This window comes from Arachis duranensis, chromosome 10 (genome assembly GCF_000817695.3).
Source record: "Arachis duranensis cultivar V14167 chromosome 10, aradu.V14167.gnm2.J7QH, whole genome shotgun sequence".
Lineage (NCBI taxonomy): Eukaryota > Viridiplantae > Streptophyta > Magnoliopsida > Fabales > Fabaceae > Arachis > Arachis duranensis.
The window spans coordinates 760,081-778,723 of NC_029781.3; the positions used below are offsets into that span (position 1 = coordinate 760,081).

The following is an 18,643-nucleotide window of genomic DNA, read 5'->3' on the forward strand; positions in this document are numbered from 1 at the left end:
TTTGGGATTAGAACTTGGATGCGTGTTGTATGAGGCAGATAGGTAAACCATCTGTACTGGGCCTCTGCTGCCAACTCTCATTATTTTTATTTTTTTTGGTTGTATCATTATTTTTATTTTACTAAAATTGTTTTGACTCTTTTGGATATTGGGTGACCCAAATCATTTTCAACTTCTGGGCCGAAACATTCCTACACAATCAAGGCCCATAAAATATTTAATTATACTTTACTAATCATGCCTTTAAAATTCACCAGTCACCACATCACTGCCAATACAGTCCACAGAGTGAACCTAACTCAAACCCTAATCCTAAATTCACACTTTCCCTCCTGAATCTCCGACTTTCCATGGCGAAGCAGAAGCATGTGGCTCCTCTTGAAGACTCTGACCATGAAGAAGAAGAAGAAGATAGCAGCGAGGGAGAGGATGAAGTTGCTTCATCCAACGAAGACGAAGACACAGATGAAGGCGAAGATGAACGTGACAAGCACGTGCTGGTTCCCAGGAAGCCTCAACCGCAAACGGTTTCCAAACCCTCGTCTTCTTCATCTGAAGTAGAATTGGATTCGGAGCCCGAACCCGACCCTGAGCCTGAGTCTCTATTGGAAAACGCTAAAGCCTCTTCAAAGTTGAAGTCTCAACCTTCGTCTGCTGTCAGTGAAGCCAAATCCGGGTCAAAGCGCGCAGCCAAGAACAGCATCGACCACTCGAACCAACCAAAGCGTGGGAAGAAGGCACAGGACGATGACGTCGCCGGCTCCGATGAAGAGGATCCAAATAAATCACGTGACGAGTTCAAATACATCTTTGAGAAGGTTTTCAGTGAGAAAGATGAGAAGGCTGGGAAGAGTACCCCGAAGAAGGCACTAGTGCCTCATTCAAATGAAGGTTTAGCTTTGACTAAAATGTTGAGGTACGATGGGACTTTTGGTGAGCCTTACGGTGAAGGTTATATTAGAAAGGGAATAGAGTTGCTTGGAGTCTCAAAGAGGGAAGAGATCGAGGCTAGGTGGAGGAAGTTCGAAGATGCTGAAAAAAAATTGCATGCGGAGATAGCTGAATTCTATGCAGAACAGGCTCAGTTAATATATCAAGTAAATAGCTCCTTATCCTCCTAGGTATATATCTTGGAATTCTGGCATTTTGATTTTATTTTGGTACGTTTAGGTTCATGGCATTTTAGTATTTTATGATATATATTTATCTCCATTCATTCAAAAATTGTGTGTTTAAGGGAAGCAAAATGGAGGGCTTTTAGTAAAGATTTAGGCTGCAAACCTTTCTTCCACACTTGTTCACCAAAACCCAACTCACAAAAAACCAATTTGACAATCTTTCAATTTTGATTTCCCTTCAGCTTAGTTTCAGTTGCTCTAAGTTTAAATGTTAATTGTTAGTTTGGCTTGTTCAATATTAAGATTATAGGCAATTTTAACAAAAATTATATATATAGCTATAGCTTTTAAGTTTCAAGTATTTGGCCTACTTCTATGGCAGAATCATTAACTTCAAGAAGAAATATAACAAACAATGAAAGAGAATACTATGCTAATTGCTAAGTCAAACAATTGTCTGTTAATTATGTTTCTCGAGGTTAAAAACGATAATTTTTAGTAATCCTATTATGGCTGAAAATAATTAAATGAATGGAAAATTATCAAATTTTAGATAACTCTACAAATTACTCAACACTAGCATGGGGTAGAATGTGTAGAACAATGGAAGTGAAGTAACAAATTAGTTGTCATGCCACTCTATATGAATAATATTGTTGGGAGCTTAGGCTGCGTTTGTTTACAGAGACAGGACAGAGACACTCAGACACGAAATCGTGTTTGGCAGAGAAGATATGGACAGAGACAATGTGTCCAGAGACAATGAATTAGTGTATTTTGTGTCCATCCTGACAGGAAGGATACAGAGACACTAACAAGGGACACAACTTTTTTTTTTCATTATTCTTGTTAATTTTTCATAATTATATTTTTTATTATTATATTTTTCATCTCAAATTTTTTGAATGAAAAAAAATGAGAATAAATTGAATTTTCATAATTTGTTCTAGTTTATCACCAAACAGAATACAAGAACACAAAATTTTGTGTCTTTGTCCATCAGTGTCTTATCCTGTCCTGTTCTCAGTCTTGTCCTATTCTTAGAAACAAACGCAGCCTTACATAACAAGTATTTTGTATGATAGATGGCTAAAGTTGTGTTAACTTAGGCTGCGATTGGTGAAACAGACACAATGAAACATAACTTGTTTGGTAGTTAAATATATGTCATAACATGATAACATACAAATAACAATACTATGAAAATGATAATCTTACCCTTATACAAACCACCACTACTTACAACACCATCTCATGTCTTCGTGTGATGGTTGGGGTTCTATATGTTAAGCACATTGTTAATTTCCAATTTTTCAAATTGTGATTTTTGTTTTTGGTGATACGTACTATTCGAATATTGTCAATGATGACAATTAAGGTGTTAGGCTTTCCTGTCGATGTACATTTTGCCGCTTTGACATCCAAATTTTTTATTTGGGCCCTTTTTTGTGGATGGTAGGAATAGTTGTATATATTGCTCTCATTCTTCATTTAAAAAAAATAAAACTCTCGTTCTTCATTCTATTCGGCTATTCCTATAATTTCTTTGTTTGAGAATTTATTCTATACAAATTGAAAAGAAAAATGATAGATAAACAACTCAGTCAATTTTAAACAATTTTAATTAATAATAATTAATTAGTATCGAGTGCAGTTTAAAAATATTTTATTAATTTTAAAGCAAAAATATTTTTCTAACGCATTGTTGCTGTCTCAATTTATTAAAATCTAGATTTAGACCTCGGCAATGCGCGAAACTTAAATGCATATTTAAATTGGAAAAATAATAATGCCAGTTTTATTTTTAATAATCATTCCTTACATAATTTGTTTACATTATATTTTATATGAATTTGTAGAAAAAGAGTGATAACATCATCTCTCTATAAATTAATATAAAATTTAATACCATCACAGAAAATAAAAAAACTAAATGATTTCAGCAATCTTGTTGGATGAGTTTTGAATATTATGTAATTAATTTTGGCGTCTTTTTGCTCTTGTTTTGGATGAATGTGTGTAAGTAATTGTAAATCTAAAAATACTGGGAAAAGTTACAACTCACATTGGAATTAAAGGTCATCATCATCATCATTGAGAAATTTTCAATTTATATATAGAACATACATGTCCCTCATTTCATTAATTTTATGTTGCTATATCTGATTGTATATGATCATTTAAATTCTGTTGATTGGCTTTAAAAATGAATTAATTATGGTTCTGTTTATGAGCTGCTTTGATTCTGCTTATGAGCTGTTAATCAAATGACTTCTGCTTTGGTTCTTCTTATCATTTACTTGCTTACTCTCTCTGTGCATATATTGATAGATTGATAGATAGATAAATATATTGTAGATGAATAATGAATTGTAATTAACTAATAACTATGAACCTAAGGGAGTTGAATAATGAATTGTAGTTCCTTCATGGTTTATGTTTATAATTTATATTGATTTTTTTGTTTTATTTTGTAGAAATTGCACCAACCGGGGGAAGATGATGATGAGTCTGGTGTCGATTCAAATTAAGCATGGTGGCTGTTTGGTTTTTATTTGTTTTAAAGTGACTGTTTCGGTTTAAAGTGTGTTTATTTTTGTTGTTTTGTTAGACATTTTTAATTGCCTTTGTTTTATGTTTAATTAAGTTGAATTTGTATTGAATTTGGATGTGATATACTCTTGTTATTTTAGTTTATTTAGTTTATTTTTGTTTATTGACGGTTTTAAACTTCATTTTATTGTAATTTAAATTCTGATTATTAGGTGTAAAAAACCGAAAAATCGACCGAATTAAATTGCTGTTGGTTTGGTTCGGTTCGGTTGTTCAAACAACAGCTAACCGAATAGTTGATATCATTGTAGAATCGATCAGGTTGGTTTGGTTGGTTTTCGGTCCAAAATCGAATCAAACCGAATCGATTACACCCTAGATAAAAGCCAAAAAAATGGCAACAAGATACGTTTTAGTGTTTTTAAAATTGGCTCCGCTAGATAGAATAACGAATAATAAACTAGAAACTTAGCCGAACAAAGTTTAAAAAAAAAACACTCCATCCAAATTATTCAACCAAAAAATCTCATTCAATAATTTAAAAATGTTAATCATTCATTATACTCAAATTTATCAAAGCATCAATTTTTTTTCCCAAAGGGCTCCTCCTCGTCATCGTTGCTTGGCTTGCCACACACCATCACTAGCATCGCCACACACCGTTACTGGTATCGCTCACTCCTAATGAAAATAACCATCCACTTAAGGATAAAAATAATCATTCGCATACCTAATTAATTGAACATCTACCATATTTTAATTATATATAACTAAATTCAACTCGATGAAATAACCATCCATATAAAAATTAAAATAACCATCTACATATCTATTAAAATGACTATTTCATAAATATTTATAATAAAATATAATAAATTTACAATATCTTATAATTTTATTAATAATAAAAATTATTTATATATTTAATTATATTTTAATATATCCAAACAGATTTGATAAACCAAGAAAATTAATTAGTAAATTTGAATATGAGTTATTAACATATTAAAATTTTTATAAAAATCTGAATTTGTATCTATTTTATAACAAGACTAAATCAAATTAAGCTAAACATAAATCAAATTATAGCCTCTGGTCTTTTTTCACTTCTAATCATAAGGCTATTATTGTTGTGCCCTACATGATGGTGCGGAAGCCTGAAGCCACACCTTCATGACATATTCATTACATTCATTTACTCTTCTCATAGTACAAACTTTAGTAAAAAATTTTAAACTAATGTTGTAAATCCTCATAGCGGGATAATAGAAGTAGGGATGGCAAAACGAATCAAATCCGCTGGGTCAAACTGCCAAAATCGACAAAAAATGGGTTGGAGCGAGATTTTGAGCTCGCTAAATTTTAAAAATCAGCCTAAACCGCACCGTTAAAACCGCGGGTCAAAACAGAGTGGGACGGACTGTCCAGCGGACTGTCATTTTTTTAAAGGGTAATTTTGTAAATTTACGTATAATATAAATAGCTTTCCGTTTTCCTTCCCAATCCCACCAACAACAGTCAACAGCCGGCCCTAACCCAAGAACCCTTCCCTGATCCTGAGACTCTGACCCTCGGCTTCAGCCTTCAGCAGCTCATCGTCGTCGCCCGTCGGTCTCCCCGTCGCCGGTCCTTGTCTCATCTCGATTCTCGTCAGTCCTCAGCAAATCGAAGTCCCGGCGTCGCTGTTTGGTCTTGTCTCTACTCTGCCCTCTGCTCATCTCTCCTTCTTTGCCTCTCGGGCTTCGGCGATTCTGTGTCCGGCGAATTTTCGGCGTGCTCCACAAACTGAATTTATTTAAGAATACATAGTGTCTACGGAAAAATTCTCAACCAGAGTAGTCTTCACAAACTGAATTGAAAACATTAGCTTTAAATGATAGGTGGTTTCATACCAAAGGATTAGATGATCCAAATAACATTTAAATTATTAAATAATTTTAGTAACAAAATTTATTTTTTAAATTTTTAATAATACCAAATAATATTTTTTAAATTTTATTTATTAATAAACTCTTTATATATTATTTTATTATTTATTATCTATCTTATTTTCACAACTATATCATTAACAATTAGAAGTTGTAAAGAAGTAAAATGGTGACCTTAATTCTAATCTATGAATACGATTACGAGGTTGATGTAAGAACAATTTCAATTAATTTGATTTCTAAAATTCAAATTTTGTTAAATTAAAATTCAACATTTATTGTTCTTTTGAATTGAAGAATAAGGAAAATCAATGTGAATCAATGAATTTTCATGTTTGATCTGTTTGTTATTTTAATCTCGTGTAAACCATTGAAAAATTGTGTTTGTTGTTAATCTAATTAATTTAATTTAACAACAATCAAATAGTATATAACTATTTTGGGTCAAATCATTCTAATTGAAAACTCGTAACAATCAATTGTATAGATAAATAAATGTCAATGAATTATAATTTAAATGGCATAATCTTCTCATACTTATCTGAGAAGTTGCAGATTCGAATCTCCTCATAGTCTGGAACAGTTGTCCCCAGAGTGAGAGAGCGTTCTTGCTCAATCTCATTGCTCAGAAGGATTCGTCTTGTCGTGAGTCTGCCATGGAGTGCCGTTCGAGTTATCTGGCCAAGGTCGGCGAATCGGGCCAAGTTTTTGACTGTTTTGGGGGCCACTCTTTTAGGTATTGATGTTTCTCATGTCTATCGAAAATGGGATGATGAGGTCTCATGTTTTGTAGCCAAGATCGGAGGTTCGCACATGTCTAGGTCACTTGGTAGTCGCGTTTTTTCTAAGGGATTTTTGTCCGTTGTGGTTCCCAAGGCGTCATAACGAGGCTTAGTGAGAAGATAGAAATTTCCGTATTTTTTCCATTTTACCCTCCACCCTTTCGTATTTTTTTTTAAACGTCGGGGGTTTTATTTTTCATTTGTAACTGTTTCTTCTCCTTTTTCTTCTTTCACTTTCTTAAAAACGGTCTCCACGAATTTCTTTAGTATTGTGCTCTGCTTGAACATTCGGTGGGCTTTTGGTGTTGTGCCTCTTTGCTCATTGTTGTTTCATTTCTTTCACTCACTTTCTAAGAACCAGGTTGGTGTGTTCTGTCACTTTGATCGCTTTATTTTTCTTCTGCATTTTTGTTTTGTTTACTATTTCTATGTTTTTGCATGCTTCTGTGTTTATCAATGGAGAAATGTTGATTGGTGGTATTGTGTTTGGTGTAGTTTTAAGGATTTTGGTAGGATGCTTCGATTGTGGTTTTAGTATGGTTTAGGAACTCCTTGTATGTTTGCGTTTCTGGGTAGTGGGCTGACAGTGAAAATTTCTATTTGGATATAGGTATGGTGCGATAGAGGGGAGTTTAGGGGAACATGGGTCCTATCTTCGCAGCGGGGGGTGTGTCAAATCATTACCATTGGGTAACTTCCAATATTTTGGGCACGCCTTCTCGATTGCACGAGGGGGATCTTCAGAGGCTCCATGAAGAAGGGGCCATGTTAGGTGGTGAGGCCGGGGCGGGGGGGCAGTACGAGTTGGTGCTTGCCGACGAAAATGAGAGGGTTTGTTATCTCAACTTACATTCTCCTCATGTCCCGGACTGGATTTGGGTGCACGAATCTCTATTTACTAAGTTAGGAGTTCGGCTACCTTTTTTTTGAATTCCAGATGGTTCTTCTGAACCGGATTTCGGCAGTGCCATTTCAACTGCATCTGAACAGATGGGCGGCTATTCGAACCTTTGAGTTGGTTTGTGACATTTTAGAGTTGCCGGCTCGAATCAAACTCTTCTTGTTTACCATTCCGCATAAGGAGGGAAAACATCAGAAAATGATACATTTCTTTCCAAGCTCAGATGTATCGTTGACTCTTCGACTTGTTCGAAGATTCATTTCATGGTTTCAAGGATGAGTATTTCAAAGTTCGTCCCGTCAAGGGTTGTCATCCCTTTTGGCTTTGCCTGAGGGGGATCGCCGGATTTTCGTACATTAGAACTTTGGGGCCAGGGATTCTTATATGAGAGAGTGACTTATAAGGGAATCTCTTCTGAGAATAAGAAAATTGCCGACGTCTTGTTGGCACTTTTCAGAGACCGACCTTTGAATTATCACGACGTTATGGGGGATCCCAAGGCGAGCAGGTCTTCTGTTGGTAGATCTTATAACTTGTTATTTCTCCTATCTTCTTTGCTTTTATAGTTGGCATGGCTGATGGATTGATGACTCTGTAGCATTCGAAGGCTGCTTTTGTCGCACTCCAGAAGTTGGTGGTCTCAATCAACTCCTCTGGCGACCTCTATCCCTAGTTCGCAAATGGTCTCACAGGAGATCATCCAACAAGGGGGTCGCCATGGATGATGACCTCCGGGAGATCCCAATTTCCGAGACTGATAGCAAGTGCAAACGGGTGAAGGCGCTGGTCAGGGGGGAGTTAGCACAAGGGTGGTCACTCCCTGTGTGATGGGCCGCTCTTTTGATGCTCCTGGCTTTATTGACCGGCACCTGCTGCCTGAGACTAATGAGTTTTTCAAGGACTGTGGTTTTTTCTGGCCAAGCTAAGTCGGTGTATGGTGCCCTCCTTCGCTCTGCTGCCATCATCTGAAAAGCCTAGCCTGCGCTTTCGCAAACTTTCCATTTGGAAGGGAAGCTGAAGTAGGCTCAGGAAGATTTGGGCATTTTGAAGGGACAGTTGGAGGCGGCTGAGGTTGCCAGGATAAAGGCAGCCAAGGATGCCAAGTTTTGGTGTTGGGATCATGAGATTGTCAGAGCGGGAGATTGAGCTGTCAATCCAGGCGGTTAAGGCCCAAAAATTGGCTGTTGATGCTGAGAATGCCACTGCCACTGTCCGTGCTGAGGCGAAGGCTGAGGTGGAGAATTTAAAAAAGCATGTCATGGCCCAAAATGAGTCATGACCGGCGCTCAGGAAAATAATCCTATAGCAAGCCTAACATAGTTAAATATAAGTTGAATAAGCAAGTTACAAATATTTTACAAGTTCTAAAATAAATAGTTATATATATATTTAACAAAAATTAAAATAACTAAGAATGGTTGGATCCTGCCTGTGACATATGGAGCATACACTTCTAGAAATTCGACAAAGAATAAGTACTCATTGCAGACCGTTATTCTTGAATAGAAAGTCTCACATAGTCAAATATTTGTTCCTAAAAAAAATTTTTAGAAAAAAAGGGGTGAGTTTTGCAACTCAGTGACTAGACAATACATCTATAATTGACATGAGACTATACAAACATTATCATCAAAATAATTTTAATTAGAAAATAATAGTTTATTATAATAAGTGAATCAATAAAGGAGTTCTCATACAAAAATCAAATCAAAAGTCTACACTTGGGCGGCTCCACCTCTATGGGTAGTCCTTTCCTCTTGTGTGCCCTAACAGAATAACAGATCTAACGTGTGGCCTACACGTTAGGCTAGCAACACCCCTGCTAGCTGGAGTCTGAGTTAGATGCATCTAAGTTAACGTCATAACCGCCGTTAACCACGGTTTTCTAATACGAGCCTCCCAAACCAATTCAAAACATATAATTTCAAATACAACAAATATTTTATCTTTCAAATATATAAGATATCGAATCAAATCAAATTAGATAATACTTTCTCATCAGAAATCTTTTTCAATCATACTTTTTCAATCATAACAGATTTCAAATATATTTCACAATTTTTAAAGTAAGTGAGTACCAACAAATACTTCAAAAACAGATATTCAAGTAAAATCAAACATTTTGAAATAATGCAAAACTTCATCAAAAATATATATAGTCTCATGTATAGTTCCGAAAGTATAAACTTCATAAAAATGAATTATTTAATTTTAATAAATTAATTATTCTAATCAATTTAAAATCGTTCAAAGCAAATATAATGAGTATAATTCAAAGATCATAATAGATATATGTCAAAATAATTATAGATGCACAATCAAACAATTATAAATGTAAAGCCTACTCACAACGTGGTCCCAAGGGACCGAAGATACCAGACCCAGAGTGCCAAATTCAAGGTAAAGAGGATTGAAGTAGAATGGAACGAATGAGCGTAGAATTTGGACTAGAGTAGCGATAAGATGGAGTTGGCGATAGTTCTTGATTGTTGAAACTATAATCCAAACGCGTCAATGGAACTTTTCCTCTCAACCCGAAACAGCGACAGCCGCAACCTCAGCTCCAAACCACTTTTTCAGCAACCACAAACGACTCAGACTTAAGGGAAACAAGTAGCGGCAGCACCGGTGGTGGTTCCGGCAACAACAGCACCATACCCATTAACCAGAAACTCCGGCAGCGGCGAGACAGAAGAATGGCGACCTCAATGTGACTTCCCGGCGGCCAGAGGCAGCAGCGAGCCACTCCAGCAATCCCTTGTGCAATCTCTCTTCCTCCGGCAGCGACCCAGACGGTGATGACTCTCCATGGACAGCGACGGGCCTTAGCCGGCGGTGAGCTCGTCGCAGCAGCTCCACAACAGCCAGCCCTCTAGCACGATGACAACAACACAAAGGCTTCCCTCTCACTCCTCGTGTTCGCCTCTTTCTCTCTCCTCCATCGTTGTTGATGATGGCGGCAATTGGCAACGAGGTGTGGTGGGTTCGGCGGATCGGTGGGGAGGGCAGCGGCAGGACACGTAGTGGCAGTCCTCTCTCTTCTCCCTCGCAGCGCAGCTCTCCCTCCATTCTTCTCTTCTTTGTTCATGTGATTTGTGTGTGTGTTGTGAGTTTGTGTCCGTGTGTGAGTGAGGAAGGGGGGTTTGGGGAGGGTGACGGCTAGTGAGGGACTGAAGGTTGAGAGAGAGTGTTTGTGTGTGATTAGGGTTAGGGAAAAAAAAGAAGAAGAAGAGTGGCCTACAATTTTGTTTTATTTATTTGCATATCTTTCTCTTTTTTTTAGTTATTACAAAGTAAAATGTCATCCTTCTGGCTGATGCTTGGGAAGTCATTGCAGCTACTGAGGAGGCTTTGAAAGCCCAAGTCTAGGTTCTGTCCCCGGATGTGGATGTGTCCGTAATGGGAGCATTCCAGACCGTGAAGGATGGTCAAATCGTGGATTTGGAGTAGTTTGTTGCTATTTCTTTTTTCATTTTATAAGTTTGTAAGCCGTCTGTTCATCATTTCATACTGTTACTTTTATGGAACAATTTATCTTATGAAATTTGTAAGCCGTTCTTTCGGCTCGTTGAACTGCTTTTTGGTGATCTGATTTAGTGTGCCGTTTTGTATGAATAGCGGGGCCCTTGGTGGGCCGTTTTAAGTACATCTGTTTATTCATGGATATCCGTTTGTTGGATTTGGGGTGATCGGGCCTTGGGTTAGCCGTCTAGTTTATTCTGTTTGTACTGCTTGCTTGGTTAGAACGCGAATGAAATGTTTTTTTGTTCGTACTTTTTTGTTTGGGTAGAAATTATTTACAATAGAAAAAATGACTTTTATTGAAGGGTAAACCTCATTAAAATCTTTCGTTGTTATTCGAGTAGAAAAGAGTGCTCGAAAAAACAGAAATATATACAAAAATAAAAGAAAAAGGAACATTAAAAAACTAAGAGAGACTTTGTAAAACCACTAAATAAAAACTTTTGACAAAATTACCAAATCAATAGAGCTTTTTTATGGTTAGAAACGCCATATAAGTGTGTGTTTGGATTTCAGTTTGCAAACGAGAGTTTGCATAGAAGTGATTTTGCAAACTTGCTTTTGATGAAAAGTAAGTTTGTGTTAACGTGATTTATGTTTGGCAATTTTTATATCAAAATTGATTATAGTAAAATAAATGTTGTTTGAGTTATACTATTTAAAATCACTTTTAGATGAAAAATTACTAAAAGAGACATCCAATATATATCATATGAACAAAAAAATTATAATAAAAAGTAAATAAAATTTATATGAATATAATCAAATAAAAAAATAAAAACTTTTATACATAACATAAATATAGTACAATAAAGGATAGAAAAAATAATTATATAAATAAAACATAATAAAAATTAATAAAAATAAAATTTATATCAACAATAGGTGTCATATAAATAAAAAAATAAAAATATAACAATAAAAAATTAAAAAAATAACATCAGAACACTAAAAAAATAATATGAAAAATATTTATCATATAAATAAAAAATACAATAAAAAACATAAAAATTAAAATATGAAAGAAATAACTAAAAAATATTAAAAAGAAAATTAAAATCTTTACTTAGTAGTGATGGAAACAAATCTGAAAGAGTTTGATAAAAAAATTTTTGTAACTAAACATAGAAAGAGCTACTACTGTGTGAAATTATGTGGTTATGGGCATCCTTTTTATAGAAGAAAGGAAGGCTACAGTTGGTAGATATGAAATAAATTTGATACCTAACTCTTCCAACAGTCATTAATTTTTCCAACGTGAACGCAGAAGCTTGAATTTTTAGCTTCTCGTGAACGTACGTTCACAGGTGAAAGCAGGGTTAGGGATTTCAAAAAATTGCCAAACATAATAATATGGCGTTCAAGACGTTCAAACTAGCTTTTTTTTCTCCAACGTGAACCCCAAACACACCCTAAGTCGTGCTTGTTAAGTCGTTCTAACTTGTAGACTCTTTTTTTAATTACCAATTTGAAAAAAGTCTAATATAATTTTATATATTATTTAATTGTTAAATTTAATTCTTATATTTATGTTTATTATAATATTTTTAAATTTTAAAAATTATTTTATTAAGTATAATTATTATCATTTATAATTATTGAAATTATTTTTAATTTAATTTATTAAATATAGATGGTATAATTTTTAGAAACCTATCTCTTAATTATTTATTGATCTGCACTCAACTCTTTGCTTGTGTAAGTCAATACTCGTTATTAAACACATGGAAATATTTTTGGTTACTATAAGATAAAAATATAACCCCTTGTTATTTTTGTTTTGTTGATTAAATGAGATTAGTATGACTAGTCAAATTCATTTTCCTTTTATTGCGTGTAGTACATCCCAACTTCATGTATAAGATATAGAGATAAGAGAAGGGATTAAAATCAACAAGGAATATTAAAATCATACTCGAATGGTCAGCTACATTCTCCATTTTTATGTACGAGTTGGAAACTTGGAATCAATCATTTTTCTAATGCTTTATTTCATTTTTATTGTTGAAAAATCAAGCGGTCAAATAATACTACTTTATACTTTATGTAAAAACATAATCGTATCCAAAGATGTTTTCAAATTGAAAAAGTACAGGTAGTAATATATTATTTATCAATTTATTATTAATAATAATTAATTATTATATTTTAAATATATATAAAAAAGATATATTTAAAAAATATATTTATATAAAAATATTTTTATTAAATATGATCATAAAAAAGATATTTTTAATAGACATATTTACAAAAATATTTTTATTAAACATAGTTATAAATAAAAGTTATAAATGTTAGTAGAAATATTGTTAGTAACGTAAAGGAATTGTTCCAAATTTTAAAAAATGATGTTATTGTCTTATTCTAAACCTAGTTATAAAAAAAAAATCAACCAACTTAGATTCGTTGCCTTGTGCATGCAACAATCTATTGGCCAGCGAAAGACCCTTAAATGGAGCTTAGATTCGCGACAAATTAGTCTTTGACCTGTCGAGTTAGGAGATACCGTAGGCGAAAAAAATCACCATTTTAAGAGTGAAAATATCTAATAACATAAAATCATAAACCAAAAAAATAGTCAACTCAGAATCTAAAAGTGAAAAAAAAAATATGCAAAGGGAAAGGATGGAAAAAAAAACGCGTTTTCAGACAGTAGATGATTAACAGTCAAACTCAAACAGTTGCCTTTTAGAAGAAAGAACAACCTTCGAAGCTCACCAACAACAACTACAAGGTCCAACCTTCAAAGAAAAAAACAAAGCCATGTTGTTCTTCTTCTTCTTCTTGTGAGCACATAACATCAAATGCTGTTGTTATTGCTCATATTCTTCTACTACTTCATCATCATCACCGCTTCACCAATTCCAACACCTTCTTCTTGCTCTTCTTATGTTCTTTGACCATGATGATGGAAGACCCATCGGTTTCATTGAGGAGCTCTGATTCACTGGCAGCCACACTTGCAAATTCAATCCAAGCTTTGGGTCGTGGCTTTGATGTAACATCTGATATTAGGCTTCTATACTGCAAAGGGGCACCAGGGTCGAGGCTTGTTCATCTTGATGAGGGGAATACAAGGGATCTTGCTGTTTCCCATGGTGTTCTTGTTCCCAATGTTTCTGTGGACATTGATTGCTCCTATGGGAATGGCAAGGGTGATATAAACAAGACCCCTGTGTGTAGCTTCCATGAGGTGAATTATTTTTATATGGTTTCTAGATTTTGATTTTGATTTGTTTTGCTTCTGGGGAATTTCTTCTTAGAAATGAAGGAAAAGGGCAACCTGGGCATATAAGAATTTCCCCTTTTTTTGGCTCATTTTTCCCTGTTCTCTATTGTTACTGTTTTTTGGTTGGTTGGTGGGTTGGTCAATGTGTTGGACTGTGTTTTCTTGATTCGTTACCCAACTCAATCTAATATGGAATCTTCTGTTCCTTGCTGCATTTGCTGGATATATCACTTGGAATAGGGTGGGGGTTTATGACATATGAAGATGTGGTTTGTAGCAATTAAAGTGGCTCTATGTCATTGATTTCCTGAAATAAGAACCGGATAGTTAAAGTGAAATTTTTATGTGTCCTCCCAAGTTGCATTTTTTATTCTTGCCAAATGATGGACCTGAAGCAATACACTTATTTGAATTAGACCCTATCATCTTAAGTTGGTTGGCACTTGACAACTGTAAATTGTTTTTCTCAAGCTCTGACAAAACTTCATTTTGTCTTACAAGCATCGCAAAGTTATAGCAAAATTTCCACCAAATATCGTTCTGTTATTTGTACTAATCTCGAAGCAGTATATCGGCCTGAGAGGATGTAGAAATTTGTTTGAATATTATTCTGGGAGTAGAATGTTGAATTCTTTTAAGGATTGAAAAATTGGATTTATTTATGAGTATCCATGAATCTGGCAAATGAAGCAGCAAGTTCCCAAATTCTTTAGAAGTATTGAAATGTAGAAGTTCATAATATGGAACAGGAATTTGCAGGCCCTGGTAAGATGTGGAATCCAAGTGTGATGCCAAACAAAACGGGGAAGAGGGACCTGAAAAAGACATGGCATGAGACTATGATACATTAATGTGCACGAGTGATGATAATAATGAGGAACTTTGTTTTGACAAGTGATGGTTGAGCCTGTTCTGTTACATTGTCCTGATAATATAATCTTTCCATATAAATAGAAAATAATGTCTAGTAATCGTAATGTATTATTTTTCCTATAACAATTGTTCTTGTTTTCTTAGAAGTGAAAGATGCAGGCTTGTTGTATAACCAATTTAGAAGTTGTGGTGGCCTTATTTGATGACTGAATTTTTCAGATGGCAAAATATTTCAATGAGAAATCAGGCGTTAAAGGACAAATTCCACTTGGAAGTTTTAATTCCATGTTCAATTTTACTGGCTCCTGGACGGTTGATGCTGCAGCCACCAAATCCCTTGCTATGATTGGATATTTCATTCCACTGGTTGAAGTTAAATTAACCAAACTAAGTTTGGATTTGAATGATCAAGTCAAACGCGCTGTTCCTTACTCTTGGGATCCAGCTTCCTTGGCAAGGTAAACCAAACTCTTATCTTTTCCTGTAGATAAAATCTAGTTACTTTTGCTCTAGGCAATGGTTTTGGCTTGTTAGGTCTGACAATGACAAAATGTTGCATGCCGCGGATGTCGTCCCATTATATTGTACAAAAGGCAGTGGAATTTTTCTTGGTTGCAGTATTATGACAGTAGATATTACAAAGCATTTTTGTCATGACTTAAATTTATTGTCCAAAATACTTTGTTCCTTTCCCCTCAAAAATCCAAAAAGGAAGAGTTATATATTCAAGTTCTAATCAGAAACCTCTGCCCTTTATTCTTCTCAGTTTTATTGAGAATTATGGTACCCACATTGTTACATCTGCAACAGTTGGCGGAAGAGACGTAGTGTATATCAGGCAGCACCATTCATCTAGTTTGTCTGCCTCAGACATTGAGAACTACTTAAATGACATTGGAAATGATAGGTTTCTTGATGTCAAAAACACATCTGGTTCTGGTCCTTTAAAGTACAAGGAGAAGGTTAGTTTTAAGAAATGCCATGTTCCCATTATTACTCACATTTTTTCTTATGCAAATACATTGCTGCCTAGCTTTGTTGCACTAATTTTGTTATTTTCTTCCTATTTCATTCTCCCTTTGAAAATCATTGAGTCACTGATGTAATGTAGAAAATATAGGAATCTGAGTGAAGTGATCTTTCATTTTGTTGCTACAGGATGTTACTGTGATTTTTAGAAGGAGAGGAGGTGATGATCTTGAGCAAAGTCACACTAAATGGGTGGAGACTGTTAAATCGGCACCCGATATCATTAACATGACATTTACTCCAATTGTTTCCCTTCTTGAAGGAGTGCCCGGTGTAAAGCATTTGAGCCGTGCTATTGATCTATATCTTGAGTGTAAGTCTTAATCAAATTATTGATACAATGATTACTCTGTTGTTAAATGCATTGGTTATGGACAGTTTGCTGGACAAGTGTGATTAGCAGTACTTAGAAGTAGAACCATATGTTATTGTAATTCACCACTCTGCTATATCCACCAGACAAACCACCCATTGAAGATCTACAGTATTTCTTGGATTTCCAAATTACTCGCGCTTGGGCACCGGAGCAGAACAATCTACAAAGAAAGGAGCCCGTCTGTCCGACCCTCCATTTCAGCTTGATGGGACCAAAGCTTTATGTCAGTCCAGATCAGGTATTGTTAATGTTTACTAAAATCCTACTTGATTGAACATCGCAATCAAATTATGACAAAAAGGATCATGCACATTTTAAGAACATAGGAGAGGTGCTAAAACTGTCATTTTATTCTGTATTGCTAACTACCTTATTCATGTTCTTTTGGATAGATGTATCAGCATTAATCTTTAATATGTTGCAACCAAGTTATAGAACTGTTGAACTAAGCTTATGATTCCACAATCACATTGTTGGTGGCATTGTAAATTATACATCACAAACCTTTGGTATATTTCTTCCTAGCCAATAACAAGACTTGGTGTGCAGGTAACTGTTGGACGAAAACCTGTCACTGGGCTAAGACTTAGCTTAGAAGGCACCAAACTGAATCGTCTCGCGATTCATTTGCAGCATTTAGTCTCGCTCCCGAAAAACCTTCAACCTCACTGGGACACACATATGGCCATAGGTGCTCCCAAGTGGCATGGTCCTGAAGAGCAGGACAGCCGGTGGTTTGAGCCAATTAAATGGAAGAACTTCTCCCACGTAAGCACCGCTCCAATCGAGTACACTGAGACTAGCATTGGTGACCTCTCTGGTGTCCACATTGTCACAGGAGCACAGCTTGGTGTTTGGGACTTTGGTGCCAAAAATGTTTTGCACCTCAAGCTCCTCTTCTCCAAGGTTCCAGGATGCACGATACGGCGATCTGTATGGGATCATAACCCCTCTACTCCTGCAGCACAAAGATCCGATGGCGCATCATCATCAGTAACAAAGAAAGCCTCTGAAGATAAGAAGGAAGATAGTTCAATTCACATTGGAAAATTAGCCAAAATTGTTGACATGACAGAAATGTCAAAAGGGCCCCAAGATATTCCTGGTCATTGGTTAGTTACTGGTGCTAAGCTTGGAGTTGACAAAGGAAAAATTGTACTGAGGATAAAGTACTCTTTGCTAAACTACTGATTCATATCCCCCATCCCCTCTTCTCCCCAAAAATGTGTTATTTTTTATTTTTTTTTCCCCTTCACACTAGAAACAATAGTCAAGGTCAAGCATTCTTTGCACAGGGAACCGGTTGAGATATTTTTTTGGTGTACTTTTGCCTTATTAGTTTAGATGATGATGGTCATGCAAATCATTGATTATGCTAATGATTTTGAATTCAATTTTGTTTACAGTGACATCATTACATAAAGACAGTTACCATTTGTTTTATATTCATCATTTGCATCTAGAGATAAACTCAACATTATTTTAGTTAACTAACAGTGACAGGATTCAACAATCAAGCTATGTTTACACACCAATATACTTATGTTGAGGAATTCGCATTTCACAATTCACATGGAACTATAAACTAAAATAAGAAATGTAACTATCTCTTTGCTACATCAGTTTATTCATTTTTCTATACTATTTGAAAAGGTGAAGGAGAGTAAATTGAATCAAAATGAACTCAACAACGCAACTCAGCCCCAACAAAAATGATTATACAGTTGTTACTTGAAATTTTCTATCAGATAATTTGAGACATTTGCTGAGTCAAGTTGATGAGAGACAGAAGTAGAAGCAACCAGGAGTACAATAATGCATCATATCATATCATATATAGTACAATTTTCTCCATCATCTTAACTTATATGTGTATATTATGGTGTGAACCGTTGACATAATTAATATGGAAGGGAAAACATAACAACAAAATGCTCTTTTCAGTGACATTTTTTTAGTACTTCATTGACTGTATTATTCAGTTTATTTAATTCTTACCACTAAAAGATATCATTTCTCAAGATTTCTAAAGGGATGCTTTGGATACATATTGCACTCATAGTGTGACAACAATAATAATAGCTAAGGCTACGTTTATTTTTGAGAAGAAGACAAGACAAAACACTCAAAACAAGATACAAACGATAAAAATACAAAATTTTGTGTTCTTATATTATATTTGATGATAATCTAGAACAAATTATAAACATCTAATTTATTCTATTTTTTTATTCAATAAATTTGAGAAGAAAATTATAATAATAAAAAATATAATTATAAAAAATTAACAAGAATAATGAAAAAAATATAAAAAAATAAGTTTTATCTCTTG

The 18,643-nt window shown here is 34.9% G+C and overlaps 2 protein-coding genes across 3 annotated transcripts; both read left to right on the forward strand.

The window, feature by feature from the left end:
* The first annotated feature begins 266 nt into the window (after positions 1-266).
* LOC107468190 (uncharacterized) lies at positions 267-3,834 on the forward strand. Of its 2 annotated transcripts, none has more exons than XM_016087446.3 (2): positions 267-1,121; positions 3,596-3,834. In XM_016087446.3, exon 1 carries the CDS (start codon positions 351-353, stop codon positions 1,119-1,121), a length of 771 nt encoding a protein of 256 aa, XP_015942932.1. In that variant the 5' UTR covers positions 267-350; the 3' UTR covers positions 3,596-3,834. The 2 variants fall into 2 exon arrangements, with proteins under 2 accessions (XP_015942932.1, XP_015942931.1); XM_016087445.3 differs by having other exon boundaries at positions 267-1,097.
* A 9,666-nt stretch (positions 3,835-13,500) lies between these two features.
* Positions 13,501-17,754, forward strand: LOC107468171 (MACPF domain-containing protein CAD1). Its single transcript, XM_016087420.3, has 6 exons — positions 13,501-13,997; positions 15,126-15,364; positions 15,673-15,868; positions 16,065-16,248; positions 16,395-16,549; positions 16,861-17,754. Exons 1-6 carry the CDS (start codon positions 13,707-13,709, stop codon positions 17,500-17,502), a joined length of 1,707 nt encoding a protein of 568 aa, XP_015942906.1. The 5' UTR covers positions 13,501-13,706; the 3' UTR covers positions 17,503-17,754.
* The last annotated feature ends 889 nt before the right edge of the window (positions 17,755-18,643 follow it).